Raw genomic sequence first — 21,977 nt, 5'->3', positions numbered from 1 at the left:
TTTTTTTTTCAGTCTATTTCTTGAGTTTTGACTTTATGCTAAAGTTGGGTTCTGCTCCTGGGGTGGAGGGGGCACTGTCCCAAGCTTTATGTTTTTTGTTCTGCTGTTTTCAGAGCTAGTTCTGGCAGTCTATACATTTTCAATTCTTCCAAAGTAGTATGCTCTAAGGAGAGGAGTGGTCACTACTTTCCTGGCTTGTGAGTAGTCATAAGTACTTTTTTCCACCCTGGAACTGTGGCCAGGGTTCCTGCTCCCCTGTAGCTGATCCCTCTAGTATGCTAATGCTCCTCCTCACCCTGGGACTTTGACCCAGAATTGCTTATGGGCAATGCCACGGAATTCTACACTCAATGCTAGCAGAAGGTCCTCTGTAATATCCTTCTGAATAGTTGTCCAACCCCTTTATGCTCTGTGTTCTGAGAGCTCCAGAAGTCATATAGCCACTGATTTAGTTACCCTCAGTGCCTGCTGCCAGCATGGCCTGCACTGGATAGAGCTCCTTTTTATGAGACAGATCCTTCCTGTTGACCTTCTAAGAAGACTTGAGTCAGAAACCTTCAACCCCTTCTTTTGTTGGTTCTTCTGCTCTAGAATTTTTGAGGTTTTATTTTAAAGTTGTATAGAGGGGAATTTGGGAGAATTAAAGACTCGTCTATCTTGGCTTTACCCATTCACATTGCATTTCTCAGTAGACAGGCAAGAAGAATTTATAAAACACTTACTATATGCCAGGTCCTATGCTAAAGCTGGAGATACAAATACAAGCAAAAACATAGACTCTACCCTCAAGGAACTTATATTCTAATGAGGGCCTTGAAACAGTTAATGAATGAATCTAACCCTATCTTCGATGTTACTCAAGTACTAACTTATATCCCCACAAAAATTTATCCTCAACATTCAAATTTCAGAAATTTGTTCTACCAACCTTCATCGGCAGCTTTAAATTAATCAGTCCCTTGACGGATATAGCTACTCAAAAGAAAGAGCCATATTATGACATAGCAGTAACACTATTTGCCTCTTCTACAGTGATGAAAAACTATGAGAGAATGATGGTGACATCATAGACCTCCAAACAGAACATGAATGATCACAGTTAGGAAACAGAATTTCCATGAATTACTCTGGTTCATAGAATTTAAAAAAATTTTTTGACACTGACATAACAAATATCTCTGGAATCAATGTGCTAATTTATAATAAAATGTTATTATCCTAAAAGTTTGATGCTTTTTTCTCATTTTTTTACTATTACTATTATCATTCTTCTGAGTATGTAGCTATTGTTATTGTTTATCCTTCATACTTGAAGAGGACAGATGACATTACAGGATGACGTCTTATATCATTCATGAATTGGATTTAAGTGAAGAAGAGTTGCACAAAGTCATTAGCCTCACTCTCTCTTCCAGAATCATCAAAGTCCAGGGGTAAGACAAAAGTCAAGACAACTGGACACAGGCCCAGATACACTGGATGACTTTGGTGTCTTTGATGTCTGACCAAACTTTAAACACTCCATAGTGCTTGCTTCAGTTGCTTTCATGCCTTTGGAACAAATTGTTTTCATCCTCCCATTCTGCAGGGGGAAGTCTTTACATGCTTTGGGTAGACATCTCTAAAACTCATGGATAGGTTTTAAGTTCTGTTGGCTATCTTTTAATTAGGTAACTTTAACTATAGCAAATCAGCATTGATATTCCCCATCCCAGATTCTGATATGGAAAACAGAAGAAGGAAGAGAGAATTCTATGAATATGATTGGGAAGGGTCTGGAGAGATACCTGAATTTGTTCTTACAATAGCAGGAATAAACATGTCTTCTTTTGGGATCAATAAGGAGTTTGGCCTCATTAGGGAAGTAGCTGGTGGGAGCTGGAGAATGATTGGTCATAGAATAATATTGTGGAGAGCCTTGAAAGGCAAGTAGCAAAGATTTAACATTAGAAATGTCATCATTGTTTCTAAGGAAGAACAAGGCTTTCAGGGGCTTACTATTTAAAAACAACAACAATCAAACTACACTTAGAATTAAGTTTGAAATATTCAACAGAGGCTACAGAGTATTATGCACAGTGAATTAAGTTGAAACCAGGTATAAATTTACCAGTGAACACTTTCTATTTAAATAACATTAGTATTTATAAGTCTTCAGGATCGGTTAGTTCTGTGGGTTATAAACCTTATTAGAGAGAATGAATTCTCTCTCTCTCTCTCTCTCTCTCTCTCTCTCTCTCTCTCTCTCTCTCTCTCTCTCTCTCTCTCTCTTTTATGCTCTTTCAGTCTCTTTCTTGGTGTGTTCCTCTGCCTCTATCATTTGTTTTTTTTTTTCTCTTTCTCATTCTCTGTTTTTGTCTCTCCCTTTTTGTGTCCCTCTGTCTCTTTATCTGTGTGTTTTTTATTTGTACTCACACCACCCTCCTTCTTGACCTTGTCTCATAGTTGTTTGAATTATCTCCATCATTCCACTGTAGGCCACTTGATACAGCTTTTTCTTTTTTTAAACCCTTACCTAAACATGGAAATCTTAAAATCAATACTGTGTATTGGTTCTAAGGCAGAAGAGTGGTAAGGGCTAGACAATCTAGATTAAGTGACTTGCCATGGGATACCCAACTTGGAAGGGTCTGAGGTCAGACTTGAATCCTGAACCTCCTATCTGTAGGCCTGGCTGTCAATCCTGTGATTTTCATAACTTTCCTCAGCACAACGGCTTCCTCATTGTAAGGACCTAATAAATAACTTTCGAATTGACTTTTTCTTCCATAAAAGTTTTTCCACAGAAGACAGACCACATCAGGACTTCTGCTGTTTTGTTTTTTTTCTTTTTCCCAAGATGCATCAAATATTTGTATGGACCAATATTTTTCTGAACTTTTGATTTCAAAGCTTCGATGGGCTTTGTGGTTTGGTTGACTGCTAGTGGGGGTGCTATGATGGCTTCCTTGGAGCCAAACCAAGGACTGTCACTGTCAGAGCCATGTCCAAGGTATCCCAAAGAGTAGAAAGGTGCTTGGCCAAGCCAACAGCAGAAGAACATATTTGTTTTAAGAAAAATTTCTAAACTAAATTGAATTTCTTTCCTCCAAGGATCGTAATAATGCAAGGCAGATTCATGAAGGGGCAAGTTTACCATTTTTTGAAGTGTTTGTTGATGCGCCACTACATGTGTGTGAAGAGAGAGACGTCAAAGGACTCTACAAAAAGGCTCGTGCTGGAGAAATTAAAGGTAAAAATTTTTCTGTCTTGTCATTAGAGACTAATCACAGCCGAAATTGTTAGTTTGGGCAAATGGACTGGACTCATGTTACTCCCCAGCTTAGGAAACTCCAGGGACTCCCTCATGCCTTTAGGGGCAAATAAAATCTTAAAAGCCCTTTACCACCTTGATTTCAGTCTTCCTTTACTGGATGGAGTAAGCTTCCACTGTACTTCTGCTGCTGAGAATCCCTAATTTCCTTTTAAGACTTAGCTGTGTGACCCTGGACAAGTCATTTAACCCCCATTGCCTAGCCCTTATTGCTTTTCTGCCTTGGAACCAATATAGAGTAATGATTCTACGAAGGAAGGTGTGAGTTTAAAAAAACAGACTGAGCTCAAGCTCCACTTTCTATGTATCAGACCTTTACTGAAACTCTCCTTCCTTGCCATAGTGCTCTGCTACACCCTGCACTCATCTATATTTTGCATAAATTGTATTTGTATGTATTGTCATCCCCATTAGAATATCAGCTTCTTGAAGACAGGATCTGCTTCATTTTTGTCTTTGTCTATAGCATGGTTGGGACACTCTAGGGGTGCAACTTCTGCCTATTTGAGATAACCTACCTGACATTCTTAGAGGCCTTGAATGAAGATTAGGGGCTAGCCAGCACTACTTTCTGTTCCAGGGAAGGGAGTGATATCTCACAGAATATTGAGGAGAATTCTTAAATTTAGAAATTTGAAAATTCCTTGAGTGGTGGGTCTGGGTCTTGTTTATCTTTGTATGTAGATTTATCTGTAACATTTTTATATAAAATTCATAGATCACTGGATGGACTCTCCAAGGCCAGTTCTTCACCCCAGGCTTGATTAGGGCTTCTCACCAGCATTCCTGACAAATGGGCCATTTGGTCTCTTCTGGAAAATGTCTGGTGATGAGGTGACCCTTCTACCATCCCAGCAAGCTCTCCGTTCTGGGGGAGCTTTAAGCTTTGGGAAGTTTTCCATCATATCAAGTCACAACTTCCCTCTTTGCCCTCTGAGGTTAAAGGAATAAGAAAGAGTTAGTCCTTTTCAGATACTTGGCAACAACCATTGTGTTTTTCCCTAGGCTCCTTCCTTCTGTGGCTCAGTGTCCAGGGCCTTAACCACTTGGTTGCCTTGCTATATAGATGTGCACCAGTTTGTCATTGTATTAGGTGGAGTCTTGGAGCATTTTGGGAATTATGGTCTCAGGGTATAGCAGGACACTTGGCTAGCTCATTAGTAGAGCCTAGTTCCCTCCGACAGGGCAGATTTCTTATTTCCTGGCCCAAGGACCCCTGGATTCCTGCTCTGAATGCTTTGCCCTGTTCTCCTTGGGTTCAAGTCTCACCTGTGACATTTACTACCTGTAGTGAGTTGCTTAATCCCCCTAGGACTCAATTTTCTTATCTGTAAAATGAAGGGCGTGGACTAGATGACTTCTCATGGCCTTTTCAACTCTAGATCTGTGATCCTATGAACCTAAAATTCCTTGGATGAGCAATTACCAAGAATCACTGCCAGTCAGTCCCACTCCTCCTTAATCTGGCATTTCCAAATATCTCTATTCAACTAGACCACCTGACAATTCAACTTTCTGAGCAAAAAATTATAATACCAGGAGGAAAGCTGTTAGCTGTTAAAGTCCCTCATGTACACAGCTAGTCTCTTAAATAGTATTATTAATAATAATGGACATATACATGGTTCTTTAGACTTGATCCTCAACAACTCTGTGAAATAGATATTTCAGGTGGTATCCCAGTTTTACAGATGAAGAAACTGAGATTTGTCAGAGTAAAGTATCTTATTGGGTCAAATGGAATTTGAATCTAAGTCTTGTTCTCCCTGAGTTTGGCAACTCTCTCTATTCTGTCAGTACTTTTTGACACCTGCCAGCAGTTTATTTTTGTTAACATTAAGACATCTGCTCCCTCCTTGGCTCCCTGACAGTTTTAAGACTGTAAGTTGCTAGACATTTGTTTGCTGATCTACTTTGGCAAAAGGAGTTTATTTACTTGGGAGTTTTTAGTGTGATGAAAAAGTTTATCTGGGCTAGAAATGTGCCAGGCAGTGGGGACAGAAGGACAGCTATGAAATGGAGTGTACTCTCAAGATGACAAAGTGGGTAGAGTGCTGAGCCTAGAGTCAGGATGACCAGACCCTGCTCAAGTCACTTACCATCTGTCTGCCTTAATTACCTCAATTGAAAAATAGAAATCATAATCACTTCCCTCTCAGGGTTGTTCTGAGGATCAAATAAGCTTATTTATAAAACACTTAGCATAGTGCTTTGCATTTAGACCCTTGTACCTTGCTCTTACCTTCCTTTCCAGCTTTGATTCAGATTATTCTTATTTTTGCCAATTTTTAAAAATATCCTGGATTAAGTTGAACTGTCTCCAATTTCTCAAAGTTGACATGTTCTCTCATACTTCCTGAAGTTTTACAGGATGCTTCCCATTCCTGGAATTCAGTATTTCTTATCTCTGCCCATAAGTATCCCTTTGACCCTTCAAAGCTTAGTCCAGGTGTTGTCCCCTCCATGAACCCTTTTCTGATCTGTAAAGCCAAGGATGTTTCTCCTTCCTTTTCAGCATTTCCAAGATGGCTCTTTTGTCCCCATCACAGTCCCTATTCCATTATACTTCTCGGAAATACATTGTGTATTTCTGTCCAGGAGACTGCAAGATCTTCAGGGAAAGGAATTCCTTTACATCTTTATATCCTGAGCACTTAGCAGAGCCTCTCTCACAAAACTGGTCTTAATAAATGTTATATAAAGTGAATATGAGCCTAATTTCCCTGTTGGTATTCATGAAGAAAAATTAGGAGAGTGGAAGATGCTGGGAGATTTGAGATGTGCAGATCCATCCCACCATTCAAAAAAAGGTGAGGGAAGTAGATGCTGGGGGCTAATGACCCTCACTTTCATAGAAATTCCTGGCAAAAATTCTAGAACTCATGATCTCGTGGGTGACTGGTAAGCATATAGAAAAGAACATAATAATTAGGAGCTAATTCATAGAGTTAATTTTTTTTCTTTGATAAAGTTACTTAGCTGCCATTTATGTAACTCTTTAAGGTTTTCCAAGTACTCTAAGGATATCATTTTATTCTTGCAGCAGTCCTGAGCGGTAGGTGCTGTTATAATCCCCATTTTATAAAAGGGGGGAACCTGTGGCAGATAGGTCAGAACCTGAGTGGCCCAGGGTCACATAGCTGATAAGTGGCTGAGCTACATCAGAGTCTTGAACTCTTCTTGTTGCCCAAGTTTCCTGTGTCATCCTAGCTGCTTCACACAGGACAGTCCCTCTGACTTTTGTTGTTCAGTTGTTTCTGTTGAGTCTCATGACCCCATTTGGGGTTTTCTTGGTAGGAGACACTGGAGGGGTTGGCCATTTTCTTCTCCAGCTCACTTTACAGATGGGGAAACTCAGACAAATAGGATGAAGTGACTCGCCAGTGAGTGCCTAAGGTCAGATTTGCACTTGGGTCTTCCTGTCTCCTGGCTAGGTACTCTATCCCTGCCCCACCTGACTGCCCCTGTAGACTTAGGTCTTGGGGGATGACATTTATATAGAACTCTACTGCGAAGAGTCTGCTCTTCGCTTGGTTGGGTCTCTGGAGGTGGGATGGCATGACGAAGAATGGAGTGAAAACGAGCCAGAGTGCAAGTCAAATTGCAGAGGCTGTTCCTTCTAGTGCCATCTGCTGATTTTCATTTTTATACCTTTTTTTCTTTATGATCTCATACAGATTTTGATTTTCCCATACTTTCAAAATCATATATTAACTTTGAAACATCACAAGATTGGCATTTACTAATTATCTTACTGTGGTTAAACAAAGAAGCAAGCTTGTCAAGAATTATTCATTATGGCCTGGCTTAGTTGGAACTTATCCTTTTCAGCCATCCGTAAGGTACTAGAACATTAGTTCCTAGCTAAGCATAATAGTTAATTATATTTTAACTAATTATATCATGTATATAGTTACGTTATACTATTCATTCCCATCTTAAATCAAGGAGATAGTTATGGTAGTTGATTACATCTAATAAGATACAATAATATCAGTCTGGTCCAAATTTTGTTCCCATGCTGTTCCTTTTGCTATAGTGTTAATAAGAATGCAGTTCTGGTAGGGTGATTCTGTGCTAATTTGTCATTCCCTTAATTTCCTTGTGTTTCACTGTTTCTTTGGTCTGTAGGAGTTTGGGAACAAACTCAGGCCAGGTATTTTCTTGCTGGGGATTTTAGAAAGTTGCATTAACTCACTAACTGCTGGTTTTTTGCTGGGCTGATTCTAGGGGAAATATCTATACTCTAGGGGGTTGTACAGGGGTTTATTTTGGGATAGTGGATAGTCTGTGGCTGTTATTCTTGCCACGGACCTGTATTGTTTTTCTGTGTCTCCTTTGAGCCCGATAAGAATATTGATTGCAATAATTTCAATACAAGTGAATGTCACTGTAAAAAGAATCACATGGGGGTAAACTGAGTGTGGAATTTCCATCCTCCTGACAACCTGCTGTGCTGGATTGTCAGAGCTTGTGAGTAGCTGTGCTAAACCTCACAGCCTCGATGGCTTCCGGCACTCTACGTTTTGGCAGACTCCTTTCAGAGAGGATCTCCTTTGTTCCTCAGTCTGAGGAGACTCAGGCTGAGAGGAAGTGAGTGACAAGGTGGTTCTGTAGTTTCTGAGGCAGGATTCAAACATGGGGCTTTCTGGTTCTAACTAGCCCTCTGGCTCACTCACTCCATGCCATCTGAAGATCTTTGAATTTAGAGCTGGATGGTCAAAATGGTAATTTCAGGAAAAATATTTTACAAGATCCCTTCATATCTTTGTTAATATATGTTGAAATTCAAGTATTTCTCAGGTAGATTTTAAAGTCAGTTAAACTACTGTACACACAGTGTGCTGATTGATGACTTCTTGTTCACCTCAAGAGGTGGGTTTCTGGCAGAGGCCCATGACCTGTTCACCATTTTTAAAAAATAAATTACTTTAATAATGATAGCAATAAATGTTAGGATAAATGACATCATTAAGGTTTGGAGTGAACACCACAGGCTTGAACTCCAGACTGAAAACCACCAGATAATCTTAAAACCAAAACAAAATAACCCTTGATTCTGTCTTAGAATCAATACTAAGTATCAGTTCCAAGGCAGAAGAGCAACAAGGGCTGGGGTATTGGAGTTATGTGATTTGCTCAGGGACACACAGGAGGTATGCGAGACCATAATCAAACCCAGGACCTCCCATTTCCAGGATATATACCGAGCCACTTAATTGCTCCCACAAGATAACATTTTAACTGTGGTGAATGAAAGTTCTGCATTGTTAAAAAAAAAATCCCTTGTGTGAGTGAGGTTGGAGGAGACCTGTCAGCTACGGTTTTAATGAGAAAGACCTGCAGGGTGTACAGGAGAGTGACTGCTGAAGGGTAGTAAGAACACAGTACATAGAGTCTGACCTGAAGTCACACAACTTCATCTTCCTGAATTCAAATCTGGATTTAGGCACCAGTTATGTGACCCTGGGCAAGTTGCTTCACCCTGTTGGTCTGAGTTTCCTCATCTATAAAATGAGCCGGAGAAGGAAAGGGCAAACCATGGCAGTGTCTCTGCCAAGAAAACCCCAAGTTGGGACAGAAATAGTGAGACATGACTGAAACGATTGAACAACATAGCGAGGAAATGTTTTAAGGTTTGCAAAGCACTCTGCATGTATAATTATATTTGTGTAAAAGATAACTTATTTGATCTAGTAGCCATGAGAGGTAGGTGCTATTATTCCCTTTATTTTACAGATGAGCAAGCTGAGATAGGGTCCCATTGCTGAATGTCTGAGGCTGAATTTGAATTCAGATTTTTCTGCTTCCAGAACCACTGGCTTGTGTTGCTGCCTGTCTAAGCTAATAGCTAACTTTATATACATATACATTTACATATATATGTACATACACACATATATATATATGTGTATATATAAATATATATATATGTGTATATATATATATATATATATTTGTTTATCTGAAAATCTGTGTATCCATCCATCCATTCATCTCGCTTAGAGAGCTAAGCAGGGGACATCATTGGCAGGCTGCATTAACAGACTAAGGTGCTCCACTGACAAGAATGCATAGCCATCCTGCAGGACACTGGAGCAGTTCTGACTGCCCCCGGAGGGTCGTGCTGTGTTCTGAGAGCCACCTGGGAAGTGGACGTTAGCCACCAGAGTGGCCCCAAAGGTGGCAGCGGAGAGGAGAGGTGATACCCAGTTGCAGGAGTTGAGGGCAGCAACTTTCTTAGGCTATTTAAGGAATTGTTAAAGAGACTTAAGTCTGTTGTGATCCAGCTGCAGGACTCCAGGGCCAGGGATGGCAAGAGGTTCTAGCAAAGTCCATCTCAACCTTCTCCTAAAGAATTCTCTTGAAATATCATTGTAGCTTGGAGGTGAACCTCATGAGTTCTTCCCCCAACTCCCTTTTAAAAAATCCTTACATTCTGACTAACAATTCTAAGACAGAAGGGCAAGAGGTTAAGTGACTTGACCAGGGTTACACAGCTAGGAAGTGTCTAAGGCCAGATTTGAACCCAGGACCTCCTGTCTCTAAATCCTCTGAGTCACTTTGATGTCCCTCTGTAACCCCATTTCCCCCTCATGAGTTCCTAAAGACTCTGCCAGTGGAGTGCTACTAATTGGTTGGGAAGAGATGTAGCAGTTAATGTGCTGGCTGGCAGAGGGAAGCCAGGGGGCACTTAAAATTAATTTTGAACACTCTACCTGCAGATCTAATAAAGAGTTGATGCTGTGTATTGGTTTCCATTTATAATACCTGGTTTTTTTTGGGCTCAGGGAAGAGAGGCTAAATTCTGTGCTTTCCTCAGCCCTATACTTGCCAATCTAGGCAGACTGGTGTTTTCTTTCTTTCTTGCACACGACACTATTTTCTGTCTCTCTGCCTTGTTACTTACCTTCCATGCATGGAATGCCCTCTTTCCTCATCTCTGCTTCACTGAAGATGCCACTGACGAGTGATCTTCTGTAGGAAGTCCTTCCCAATCTCCCTAACTTCTAGTGCTGTCCCTTTCAAATTACCTTATATTTACTTTACATTATTTGTGTTTTGTTATCCTCCTTGTTTCCCTTGTTAGAGTGTAAACTCTCTCTAGTCGGAATTGTTTCATCCATTACATTCCCAGAGTCCAGCACAATGCCAGGCACATACTAAATGCTTGCTGTTTTATTCTTGTGAACAAACAAAGGTACTCTGGCTCACCAAACCGTTGTCAAAATTTAGCAGAAATGCTATTTCAGTGAACCAGGTTTCATTTTGGTGTGTACCTACTTATAGACAAAATGTGGCAGTCAACACTAGGATCCATTAGCAATGGATCTGAGCTGGAAAACTGCATGTGCATGTGTATTTAAATTCTTTTGTCTCCATTTTTATTAATAGGTTTCACTGGGATTGATTCTGAGTACGAAAAGCCAGAGGCCCCTGAATTGGTGTTGAAAACAGATTCTTGTGATGTGAATGATTGCATCCAGCAAGTTGTGGAGCTGCTACAAGAAAGGGTAAGGAGAGGGGCATTAAAAGTCAGGTGTGCTCATTCTGCGCAATTCTCTTCCCTCTTTCCACATGCATGAAGTGAAAAACCAGTCTGAAGCAAAAGGAGGGTCATACGTACAAGGTCATGAATTGTTATTTTTAAAATTTCATGTTATTTTAAAATTTCATGACAATAGTTCCACATGTTCTTATGGACAAAGTTTATATCCAAGAGGGATTCTTTAAAATTTTTTTCCTTTTTTTATTTTTTGACTTCTTTTTCCTATCAGAAAATAAAGAGATATCTACTTGTCAGAATTCTCATTTGATGTTAATCATGGAATTGCTGTCTTTAGGAGTTTTGGCCCAAAGTAAATGTTATTTTTTAATGTTTATTTTAAAATCCATTTTTATGATCCAGGATGATTCTGAGGCACTTAGGACAAAGAATGCTCTCTATCTCCAGAGAAAGACTTTAGAGCAGAATGCAGCTGAAAGCATATGATTTATCACTTGTTTATTTGGGTTTATATTTTGAGGTTTTGGTTTTATAAGATTACTCACAAAATGCACAATATGGAACTATGTTTTGCATGATGAAACATGTATAACCCAGATCAAATCACCTGCCAGCACTGAGAAGGGAAAGGGAAGGGAGATTAGTTTGATCATATAACTTAGGAAAACTTTGTGGAAATTTGTTATAGATATTACAGATAATATAATTGGTAGACATATATATGTATATATTTATACACACGTATATATTTCATTTTTAAAAATTTACATTTCAAATTCTACCCTTCCTTCTATCCTCTATACTCACATATTGAGAAAGGAAGCAATATGATGCTCATCATACCAGCTGTAATGTAAAGAAATGGGCAGCTATTTTCTGTAGGTACAAAAAGCAGTTTGCCACTTTGGAACTCAGAACCTGGCAAAGTAGCCCTGGGCATGTGCCAAGGTAACAGTTAAGGACAGGGTATAAATTGAAGTCACAGACCTCTCAAAGGGCTCATTCTTTCTTTGGGTTAGGGAGGCAGGAGGTGACTCTTTGGGCCACTGGGAGGAGGGAGTTTGTTATAGGCAGGGTTAACCTTTATTGCTAGCCCTATCAAACACCATTGGCACAGCCAATAAGCTTTTATTTCAAATCAAGATCTTTCAACAAATCAACAAATTTTACAACAGCAACTGACCCAGGGACTTCATAGCCCTGGGCTCAGCATTCAGCAGCATCAGAGTCAGAGGGTCCCCAAGGTCCCTTTGAACTCTGCACCTAGAATCTTCTTCATTTCAAATATTATTTAAACTTATAATACTTTAGGCAAGATTATTCAGGGTTACCTTCACCCTCTCTCCTACTCCCAATTTATCTACTCATCAATTTACCAAATAAACCCAGTTTAATCTCCAAGCCTATAGTGATCATTTAAAAGTGAAGAATTTACTTTTGAAGACAACATCACTGATAACGTAGCCAGATCCTAGTAATAACTTGACCAAACATATTCAAATCAAGCTGGTGCTTATAAATATAACTAAAGGTTTTCAGGAAAGCAACATTTACTTCCTGGTTACCTTCTAACCAAATGACAGCCATAAACTGGTTCCTAAGGCTTTGTGGTTAGCTAGAGAATTCTTACCCTTAAAGGAAGCTTAGCTTGGCTGGTGTGGGAAACAAACCTTTAGTCCCATATCAAGCTGTGCAATTGGGCTTCTCTTGAGTTATCCTAAATATGGCCTTAACCCCCTACTGGTCATAACAAAGCAAAGTCATGTAAAATGTATTTCTGTATTAATTAAGTTGCGAAAAAGGAAAAAGCAAGAAAAATAAAGAAAGGGAAAATATGCTTCAATCTTCACTCAGTTCATCAGTTCCGTCTTTGGAGATGAATAGTATTTTTTATCATGAATCTTTTGGAATTTTCTTGGATAATTGCTGCCTTCAGAGTAGCTAAGTCATCACAGTTGATCATCTTTACAATATTACTGCTATTGTGTACTGTACAGTGCTCTCTTGATTCTATTTACTTCACTTTGCATAAGTTCATATAATTCTTCCTCAGGTTTTTCTGATATCATCCTACTTTGTCATTTTTTATAGCATAATAGCATTCCATCACCAACATATACCACAGTTTGTTTAGCCATTCCCCAATTAATGGACATCCTTTCAATTTCTAATTCTTTGCCACCACAAAAAGAGCTACCATAAATATTTTTGTATAAATAGGTTCTTTTCCCTTTTCTAGGGGATTCTATTTAGGATCAAGACCTTTGTAGTAGTATCCATCCAGTGGCTTTTTCATAAAATGATGATTATAATTAAGTCATAAAGTTTTTAGTAAATGAATAATTTGTTCTTCCCTAAGCCCCTAATTTAGTGAAATGAATGATTCTTCCATATATACCTTATACGGTCATAAATTTAGAGATGGAAAAAAAACCCTTTGATTTCATAGGATCATAGGTCTGGAGAGGGAAGGAAACTCAGAATCTGTCTAGTCCAACCCACCTCATTATATAGATAAGGAAACAGAGGTCCAGGAATGTTCTGTGACTTGTCCAAGGTTAAACAGATGAGTAAGGCTCAGAGGTAAGATTTAAATCCAAGGCTTGTGAATTGAAATAATACTCTGTCCAATGTATAATGCTTCCTCCAACCTCCATTACTTTACAGATGAGGACCTGAGACAGGTCCTGAGAGCTTATGTATGATCCACCTAAGTTCCTAGAGTGGAAATAAATGGAAGATTCGAACCCAGGCCCTCTGACTCCCCATCCAGCATTCTTTCTCCTTGTACCATATTACCATATCAAGACTCATTTTTCAGAAGAGAACATTGAAGTTCAGGAGGTGAAGTAATTTTCCAAGTGTTTACTGCCCTTTCCCAAGTTTCTAAAGCATTTTTTTTCCAGGCTGTCTTATTCTTTCCCATACCTGAGGAGACTTATTCTCTTTCTCCTGTCACTGAGGGGATGGGCTCGGTGAGGGTCAGTGATTTACTCTTTGCCACATTGTTCCAGTATGGAGCAGATTTGTGATTCATATCCAGCCCTTCTGACTTGTGATTTTCTCAGAATGTGGCTCCTCTTCTTCTTTTTCTTCTTTTTCTTCTTCTTCTTCTTTTTCTTCTTCTTCTTCTTCTTCTTCTTCTTCTTCTTCTTCTTCTTCCTCTTCTTCCTCCTCCTCCTCTTCTTCCTTCTTTCTTCTTTCTTTCTTTCTTCTTCTTTCTTCTTTCTTCTTTACATGTATAAAATTAAATACATAAGATTGTGGAGGCAACACTTGTGCCAGGCATTGTGCTTAACTTGAAAAATTAATTGCCAAAATATAGGGAAAAAAATTACAGCTCCTAAATGAAGGACCCTTATTTTAGGGGGAAAAGATTAGCAGTGGAGGGGCCTGGGGAAGACCTCCTGCAGGAATTCTTTGTCAATCACCTTCTTGAATTTGGCTGGGCCCTGTTGCTGCTGGGACCTTGGTGGGCCATGGAGCCTTGTACATTGTAAGCTACTGAAGAAGAGGGATTTTTTTCATCCTTTAACTTTGTATTTCCTGTATCTGACTCATAGCTTAGTACATAGTAATTGTCATAAGTGTGCGTTGATTGAAATAAAGTCCCATTCTACATGGAGGAAATCAACTATTTTTTAACAGTTGTATAGGATCCTGAGATACAGTGGGTGAATCTGCATGGGTGGTATAGTTAATAAGACATTAATTTTTAATAATTTAATAACATGTCTTAATATGTAATAATTTAATTTTAATAATTAATTTAATAATATTTTTAGGGAAAACTCTGATTAGAAGACACACATATGTCTGTGCCACTTCCCACCCAAAGAAGTTGTCTAGCAAGGGTTTTAGAATAGATACTAAGTATTGGTTCCAAGGTGAAAGAGTGGTAAGGGCTAGGCAGTTGGAGTTAATTTGGGCAACTAGGTTTTTAAATGCATTAAGTAAAATACCTAGAATTGCATAGGAAATCAGTTTTGTCAGGGTCATATAGTTATGTGATGACAGGGCCACATGGCTCAGAAGTGTCTGAGGCCAGCCTTGAACCCAGGAACTCCTGTTTCCAGGTGTGGTCCTCTTCAGCTGCTTTCCCTTCACTTCTCTTAAGCCTTAGTTTTCTAGAAATTCTAGCTCAGCTTGAGTTCTATTGTCTACACAGACCCATTGCTGATTCTCCAATTTATTAGTGCTTTCACTTTCAAATTATTTTCTCTCGACTTCTCTGTGTACATGTTGTATCCTCTCTCAGGGAATGTCAACTCCTTCAAGACCAAGATAACTCAGTTTTAGTCTTTGAATCTCCAAGGCCTGGTGCTGTGCTTTGTGTATAGGAGACAGTTAATAAACATTTTTTGAATTGGTTTCTTAGATTAACAATATTTTATACTTTAAAAAGTCACACTTTTAAACATTATAAACAATCTTATAACATTTCTTCCTTTGGCTTACAGAATGTATAATGTTTTTGACAAAGTAATTGCTAAAATTTGTGAGATCGATTCTACTAATTAAGCTCTTGAAGTTTGTGAGAGATCCTATGACAGCCTACATAGCTAAATTTAATTGTGGGTAATCTCTGGGTATGATTGCAACTAAAATGATTAATGGAAAAGCCAGCCAGAATTCTTTATTTCTTAATAGTTCAAATATTTTTTCTATACCTCTCTCTCTCTCTCTCTCTCTCTCTCTCTCTCTCTCTCTCTCTCACACACACACACACACACACACACACACACAGAATTGGTCTTGAAATCAAGAACACCAAGATCCAAATCCTGCCTTTTACATATATAGTACTAGCTCTATGACCACATGCAAGTTACTTAGCATCTCATTTCCCAGGCAACTCTAAGACTAAGTTTCAGAGAAGATACTGCATTGGTGGAGGGAGTGTTTTCATGAGTAGTTCTTCATGCCAGTGACACCAGTGACCATCACTATTCCTTTTTATATTCTTTTAAAATGTTTTTTAAAAACCCTTCATATTTGCTAATATTTACTCTATGGATGAACACTGGCAGACTCTGTTAGTCTGTAGGTCAGACAGTTGTATGTCCTGGATTTAATGTGTCCTGAGGGAAGAGGCTCGATAGGAGTATGTACCCTCACTTGTCCTTTCCCTTTCGTGTGTATTGTGACCTATTATGATTTATCTGAGTCTAGGTAGGTATGTTTTTAGATCAGATTATCTACTTTTAACTAATGGTCCCTCACAAAATTGACAAGCAGCTTAAAAAGATCTTGCCAAGAAACTGATCGTTAAAGATAATACTTAAATGTGGATAAGAAGAACATAGTGGAATATGTCCTGTCTAGCCTAAGTGGTAGATCTTTATCACAGATATTCAAGTCATTTTTCAGTCATGTCTGACTCTTCATGACCCTATTTGGGATTTTGGTTTGCCATTTCCTTCTGCAGTTCATTTTACAGATGAGGAAACTGAGGCAAACAAGATTAAGTGACTCGTCCAGGGTCACATAGCTAGTAAATGTCTGAGGCCAGATTTGAACTCTGCAGATGAATCTTCCAAATTCCACTCTACCAGTTAGGTGCCTAGATCTTTAATCACATTAAGAGGTTAAAAACAGTAATTGTTTAATCAGATGGGATAAGAAGTCAGATGGAAAGTAACTAGGAAATATTTTGTACCACATAGACTTATGGGATATTTGAGGACAAAGTTTGTCTAAATGAATTGTCATACTTAATAATGAGTGAAACTTAACACTTTCTGTGATAAGATCAGTGGTGTATGACCTAGTAGATAGTTTGGAAAATAAACACACCTCATTTGTCCCTGTAAAAGTAACTTTCTAACAAAAACTGAGAAAACAATTACTTTTTGAAATATTCATACCGTGGAGAGAGCATTTTTAAGAGAGCTGTTTGGAAATAATAAATAGTAATAGTGAACATTTCTGTAAGTGTCTGAAGGTTGGCTGAGTGCTTTATATGTTACTTTATATCATCTTTTTTTTGAAATGTGTCTATCCTTACATAATTTTGTTGCCAAACAATGTTTGTTATTTGTAAAAACTCTTATCTGTATATTTGAAAAACTTGGAAACAGAATTTGAAATGTTTCCATTCTCTGAGATTTTGTTGCCAAATGATCAAAGTATGTTGTTACCTATAAAACTCTTCTCTGTATATTTTAAAAACTTGGCACCAGCTTCCTAATCTGTAGTTGAAAAAGTCTTCCAAATGAAGAGTTTCAGGCCATTTTGAGCTGACATGTCAAAAACAGGATAATGCATTATGTAGTTCAGTTAGTGACCAAGGATGACTGATTGACATCTTTAAGACTAGAACTTTATGCACTGAATTTCAGCAAAAGCCTTTGCAGAATTGGTGGCTGGACTAGAAAAGTGAATGTCACAATTTATTTACTTCTGTGTAGTCAGTGATGCCCTTCTCCCATATAGATTTACAGTCTTCTGTAAGAGAGCCTTTTCAGCTGTGACAGTCTTCTAAAACAAAATGTTGACATAACCTGTGAATTACTGTAGCAAAAATAGTTAAAACAAAATAGTGAAGTATATTGAGCCCCCTTTGCTGCTAATTCTTTGCATTATTGATATGGGAGAGATAATAAATAATTAATAAGTAATAAAATTGTAATTGGCAATACAAAACATTTTTTTGGTCTCACCAAAGTATACTTTAAATTTCTACTTTCCCATGCATTTCACAACATGTAATATGACAATACATGCATATAATTTATAAATAGATATATACATAGTAGGAGTTAATGCTTAGAAACTTTTCACTGATGGAGTACACAATCAAAAAAAGCTTGGAGAACATTTTTAGAACAATTAAAGGAAGATTGACTTTATATTTTAAGTTGTGGATTATATTTTAAGTTGTGGATTACTGACATATGGGGAAAGTCCTTCAGGCCTTGGATATTATTGAAGAGAGTGAAATAATCACTTAGAAAGTATTTCTTAAGCATCTACTCTGCCAGTTGCCATACTTAGCCATTGGGGATACAAATAAAAAGGATGATGGAATCCTTGTTGTTAAGGAATTTATATTCTATTTGGGGGGTGGCAGAGAGGACCAAAATAAGGACATATTACTTATGAGGAGAAACAGAATCAATATAAAGAGAACAAATACAATATAGGTAAATGCAAGTTAGGGAAGGAAGCCCCAGGCACAAATCTGAAGAGACTATGTTTTGGAGAGATTTCTATTTTTTAATGTATTTCCACCTGTTAGTGGATTTCCATTAGAGAAGGTTGTTGGTTTGTTTTGTCTAAGGAGGGCAGGGATGTATTCTTCACCCAACCAGTGTGAGGATATCACCACGAACAGGTAGCTTTTCAGTGACATGGATCCCTCACTTGCTCACAGTCTTATTCTCTGCAGCATCTTTTAATTTGTGTATGTGTGATACGTGATACGTGAATGAGTATGGGATTTGGGATAGAATTTCTAACCTTGAAATGGTCACTAGATGGCCTGCTAGCATTGTCTTTTTACCAGCCTTCTTGAAGCTGAAGGAAGTAAGACTTTCTGCTGCTGTTTTTAATCTGAAGTGATGGTTTAAATGCTGTTTTTAAGCCTAGATTTTACTGGTGCTATAAATTGTTTAAAGGTTTGTCTTTCTACAAAATGGTGGTTTAATGCTCTAAAATGTCTTTTACTCTGCACATAAAACCCAGCCTTCTCAGCTTGGTTCTCAAGTGTTGCCAGAATATCCTGTGTTGGTCTGCATGCTTGGGATGTGTGCTGTTCAGATAATAGAAATTTAATAGGTACATTAAAAATAGGACCGTCTTAATGTTCAAAGGCGTACTTGGCTAAAGAAAAAAGTGCAGAAAACAGAGGGGGAAACTTTTAAAATGTGGGATCAATGTGCTCATTAACTTGTTAGTGGCTCATTTATGGAGATTGAAATGAAAACACAAGGGCTACTATTTCCAAGGGGCATCTGCTGTATGACCTGCAGATCGTCTTCCTGAGAAAAACACTGGTGACAATCATCGCATGATAAAGCCATAGAGCTTAATTTAATCAGTTTAGATAATAAGTGCTTCCTAAATGCCTGCTGTAAACAAGTCTCACTGTGCTTATTTAACATATATCTAATCAATGGAAAAAGAGCACGTCGGCTTTAGTTATGGAGGCTCAAATATATTTGGGGGCAGCTCAGGGTAGTGGATAATAGAGAACTGACTTCAGAGCCAGGCTTCTAACTCCTACTTGGCTTTGTGACTCTGGAAAATAACTTGAATCTTTCAGTGTTTCCTTGTATCCACACAACAGGTGTTGATTGGCCTTGGTAAAGGGAGTTTCCTGAATGAGAGTTACCTGTACCAGTATAATCATGGGTCTGATCCCAAACAGCCTTCTAAATCCACATTAATTTGGTCTTCATTTGAGTCTCCAAATGAACTTTTGAAATATCCCTCTTGACAGATATAGCTGCATTGATTATAGACAGACATTTGAGACAACCCTCTAGAAATGGCCTTCGTTGCTGTCTCACCAAGTACCCACTGTTCTGCTATTGGGGTTAAGGCTGAGGCATTTAGACCAGTAACTCATTGCTACTTGGTTGGTCTGTGAGCTATTTTTGTTTTTAGGGAAATTGCCTAAAATAAATTATTTTATGTGTAAGTTGCAAAGTGCACACAAGTTTCCAAGAGCATATTGGGCATCTGGAGAACCCAAGGAATCCCAAATCAAATGGACAGCTTGTGTATGTCAGGAAAGTCATTTCAGTTTCTGTTGTCCACATATCTTGATTTTCTCTTTGAGGTGGTTTTATTCTTCTTAGAGATTGTCTAGTGGTTTTGTGACAACTCATGATTTGTCACCAGAATGTGCTAGAAATGGTTTGAAGCTGGACTTTTTTTCCTCCTTTGCCCTCTTTAAGATTCCTGCTTGACTGATTGCCAGGGTCCTTGTCTCTGCCTCTGATGTGGCAGCAAAGCAGCTCAGCCGGGGAGGAGGGTTCCCCCTTTCCTCTTTATTCCTATTATGTGGTATCTTTGTGTGTTGCTATTCCATAAGTATACTTTAGATGCCTTTGTTTTTTTGAAAAAGGAAAAAACCCCACAATTTTGATCTCTTAGCTTTAATTTTGATTTGAAGCAAACAAAAGCATTTGGTGTCTGAATTCCGAGACTATAAGTTAACATGAAAATATAAATTAAAAAGAAATAAAGCTGAATAGGAGTTTTAAAAAATACTGTAGTATTTTTAATCAAGAATTTTTAATAAAATACATGTTACCAAAAACACTAAGAAACACTTAAAGATGAAGAGAAGAAAGCATTTTTTGCCTCTGACCTAACTTCTTTTAGCAAATTCCTAGGAGGATGATTTTCTTTTACACATGTTTTCTTAATTAAAAGGGTCTTCAATATAGAGCTATAAGGGACCTCAGAGAATATCTAGTACAACCTACATATTTTACAAATGAAGAAGCTGACATTGAAGAAAGTTTAAATGACTGGTCCAAGTCCCATAGGTAATGTGTCAGGCAAGATTTGAATCCAGCTCCTCTGACATAAGAGCTTTTTTGGTGTTTATTGCTTCCCCATAGAGCATTAGAACATCACAGTTTGAGGTGTTCATTAAGTATTTAGTATTTTTTTTTTTTGTCTTGGTCCAAAGTAGTATTCTTGGAGAATAGCAAATTGCAAACTTATAATATATTATCTACAGGAGATCATGTTTGAAATGAAAACATTGACTTTGGTATACTTAGAAACTGTTATTAGCTCTCATTTCTTTTTGTAAAAGACAAATAGAATTAGGCATATTTTGAGACTAAAAGTTAATATTAAACTATAGCCAGTAGAGCTCAAAATTCTTAACCTGAGCTATTGGAGTATTATATGTAGCACTCTGAAACTGAAGCTTTATTTATTCTTTGAAATTTAAATTTTTCCAGTTAACAAGTATTTATTTTCTTTTTCTCCTCTCTCCCTCTGCCCTGAACTGAAAAGAAAAAAAAAAGAACCAAACCCCAAACAAAAAAGACTTTGTAATCAGCAAAACAAATTTTCACATTATCCATGTTTAAAATATATGTCACAGCCTGCATTGGAATCCATCACTTCTCCTTCAGAGTCTTCATAGTTTGTTATTGGTCCTTTGGCATCACTATTGGTCCTTGAATTGATTGGAGTTCTTAAGTCTTTCAAAACTTTGTTTTTTGATGTCATTGTGATATATTCGGTAGCACTTCATGTAGTAAAACTCTCCAGGCATCTTTTGACATTACATTCAATAAACAGAAAATGACCTTCCCTAATGGGCACCTCTTATATATTAGTGGGCTTAGATGGAGAAGGAATAGTATAAGAATGAAATATTCCCCATTTTGTTATTAGTCATTTTCATGTCATTTGTTAAAGTAACAAAACTTCTGAATAAGTAGGCGTGACTTCTCCAGCCCTTATGGCTTCTTTCTTGGTCTTTTAAGCCCTCTGGACTCTAGAACTTAATAGGTATCTTGGGAGGAAGCTTTTCTCCATGGGTGTCTCTTACATAAGTTTTTCCACCTTGAATTTACATTCTTGCCCTTGTATTCTCCTGAAACAGCTTAGCTATCCATTATGTCTTATGAGTGAATGGGGCAAAAATGAGACTCACTGGTAGAGAGTTTAACAACAATTTGTGCTGAAAGAGCCTCCTCTGGAATTGGTCACTTTTGTTATCATGTGAATCATGCATCCTTAAAAAAAATCAAACCAACCAAGAAAGAAAAATAGCTTCCAACCATTTGGAGGTAAATACATAATCCCAGAATATGTAATCCAAATGAGATATATGCGTTATTCAGAAGCAAGGAAATGCCTTTTGGAAAAATCTAAACCTTCTGAAAAAATATTTAATGCTGCTTTTCTTTTCTCTTTATATAGGATATTGTGCCTGTTGATGCCTCTTATGAAGTAAAGGAATTGTATGTTCCAGAAAACAAGCTTCAGCTGGCAAAAACGGATGCAGAAACCTTACCAGCATTGAAAATAAATAAGGTAGTTTTCCTAGCTGAATAGGAAGAGATAGTGGAAGATTAGAAGCTTTGATCTTTGAGGTCATGAAGACTCATACACAACTGAACGACAAAATGGTAGCTGACGTTGATATAGTGTATTAAGATTTGCAATTTAACAAAATAG

General features: G+C 38.0%; 1 protein-coding gene across 1 annotated transcript in view; it reads left to right on the top strand.

Annotated features, from left to right (window-relative positions):
* Positions 1-21,977, top strand: part of PAPSS1 (3'-phosphoadenosine 5'-phosphosulfate synthase 1) — a 126,336-nt gene that overhangs the window by 46,970 nt on the left and 57,389 nt on the right. Inside the window, exons 4-6 of the mRNA XM_044682203.1 lie at positions 3,094-3,232; positions 10,709-10,827; positions 21,720-21,833. Coding sequence (XP_044538138.1) covers positions 3,094-3,232; positions 10,709-10,827; positions 21,720-21,833 — 372 coding nt within the window. The remainder of the gene's footprint in view (positions 1-3,093; positions 3,233-10,708; positions 10,828-21,719; positions 21,834-21,977) is intronic.

The sequence above is a fragment of the Gracilinanus agilis genome, chromosome 6 (assembly GCF_016433145.1).
Source record: "Gracilinanus agilis isolate LMUSP501 chromosome 6, AgileGrace, whole genome shotgun sequence".
Lineage (NCBI taxonomy): Eukaryota > Metazoa > Chordata > Mammalia > Didelphimorphia > Didelphidae > Gracilinanus > Gracilinanus agilis.
This window is presented reverse-complemented; position numbering and strand designations above follow the sequence as displayed.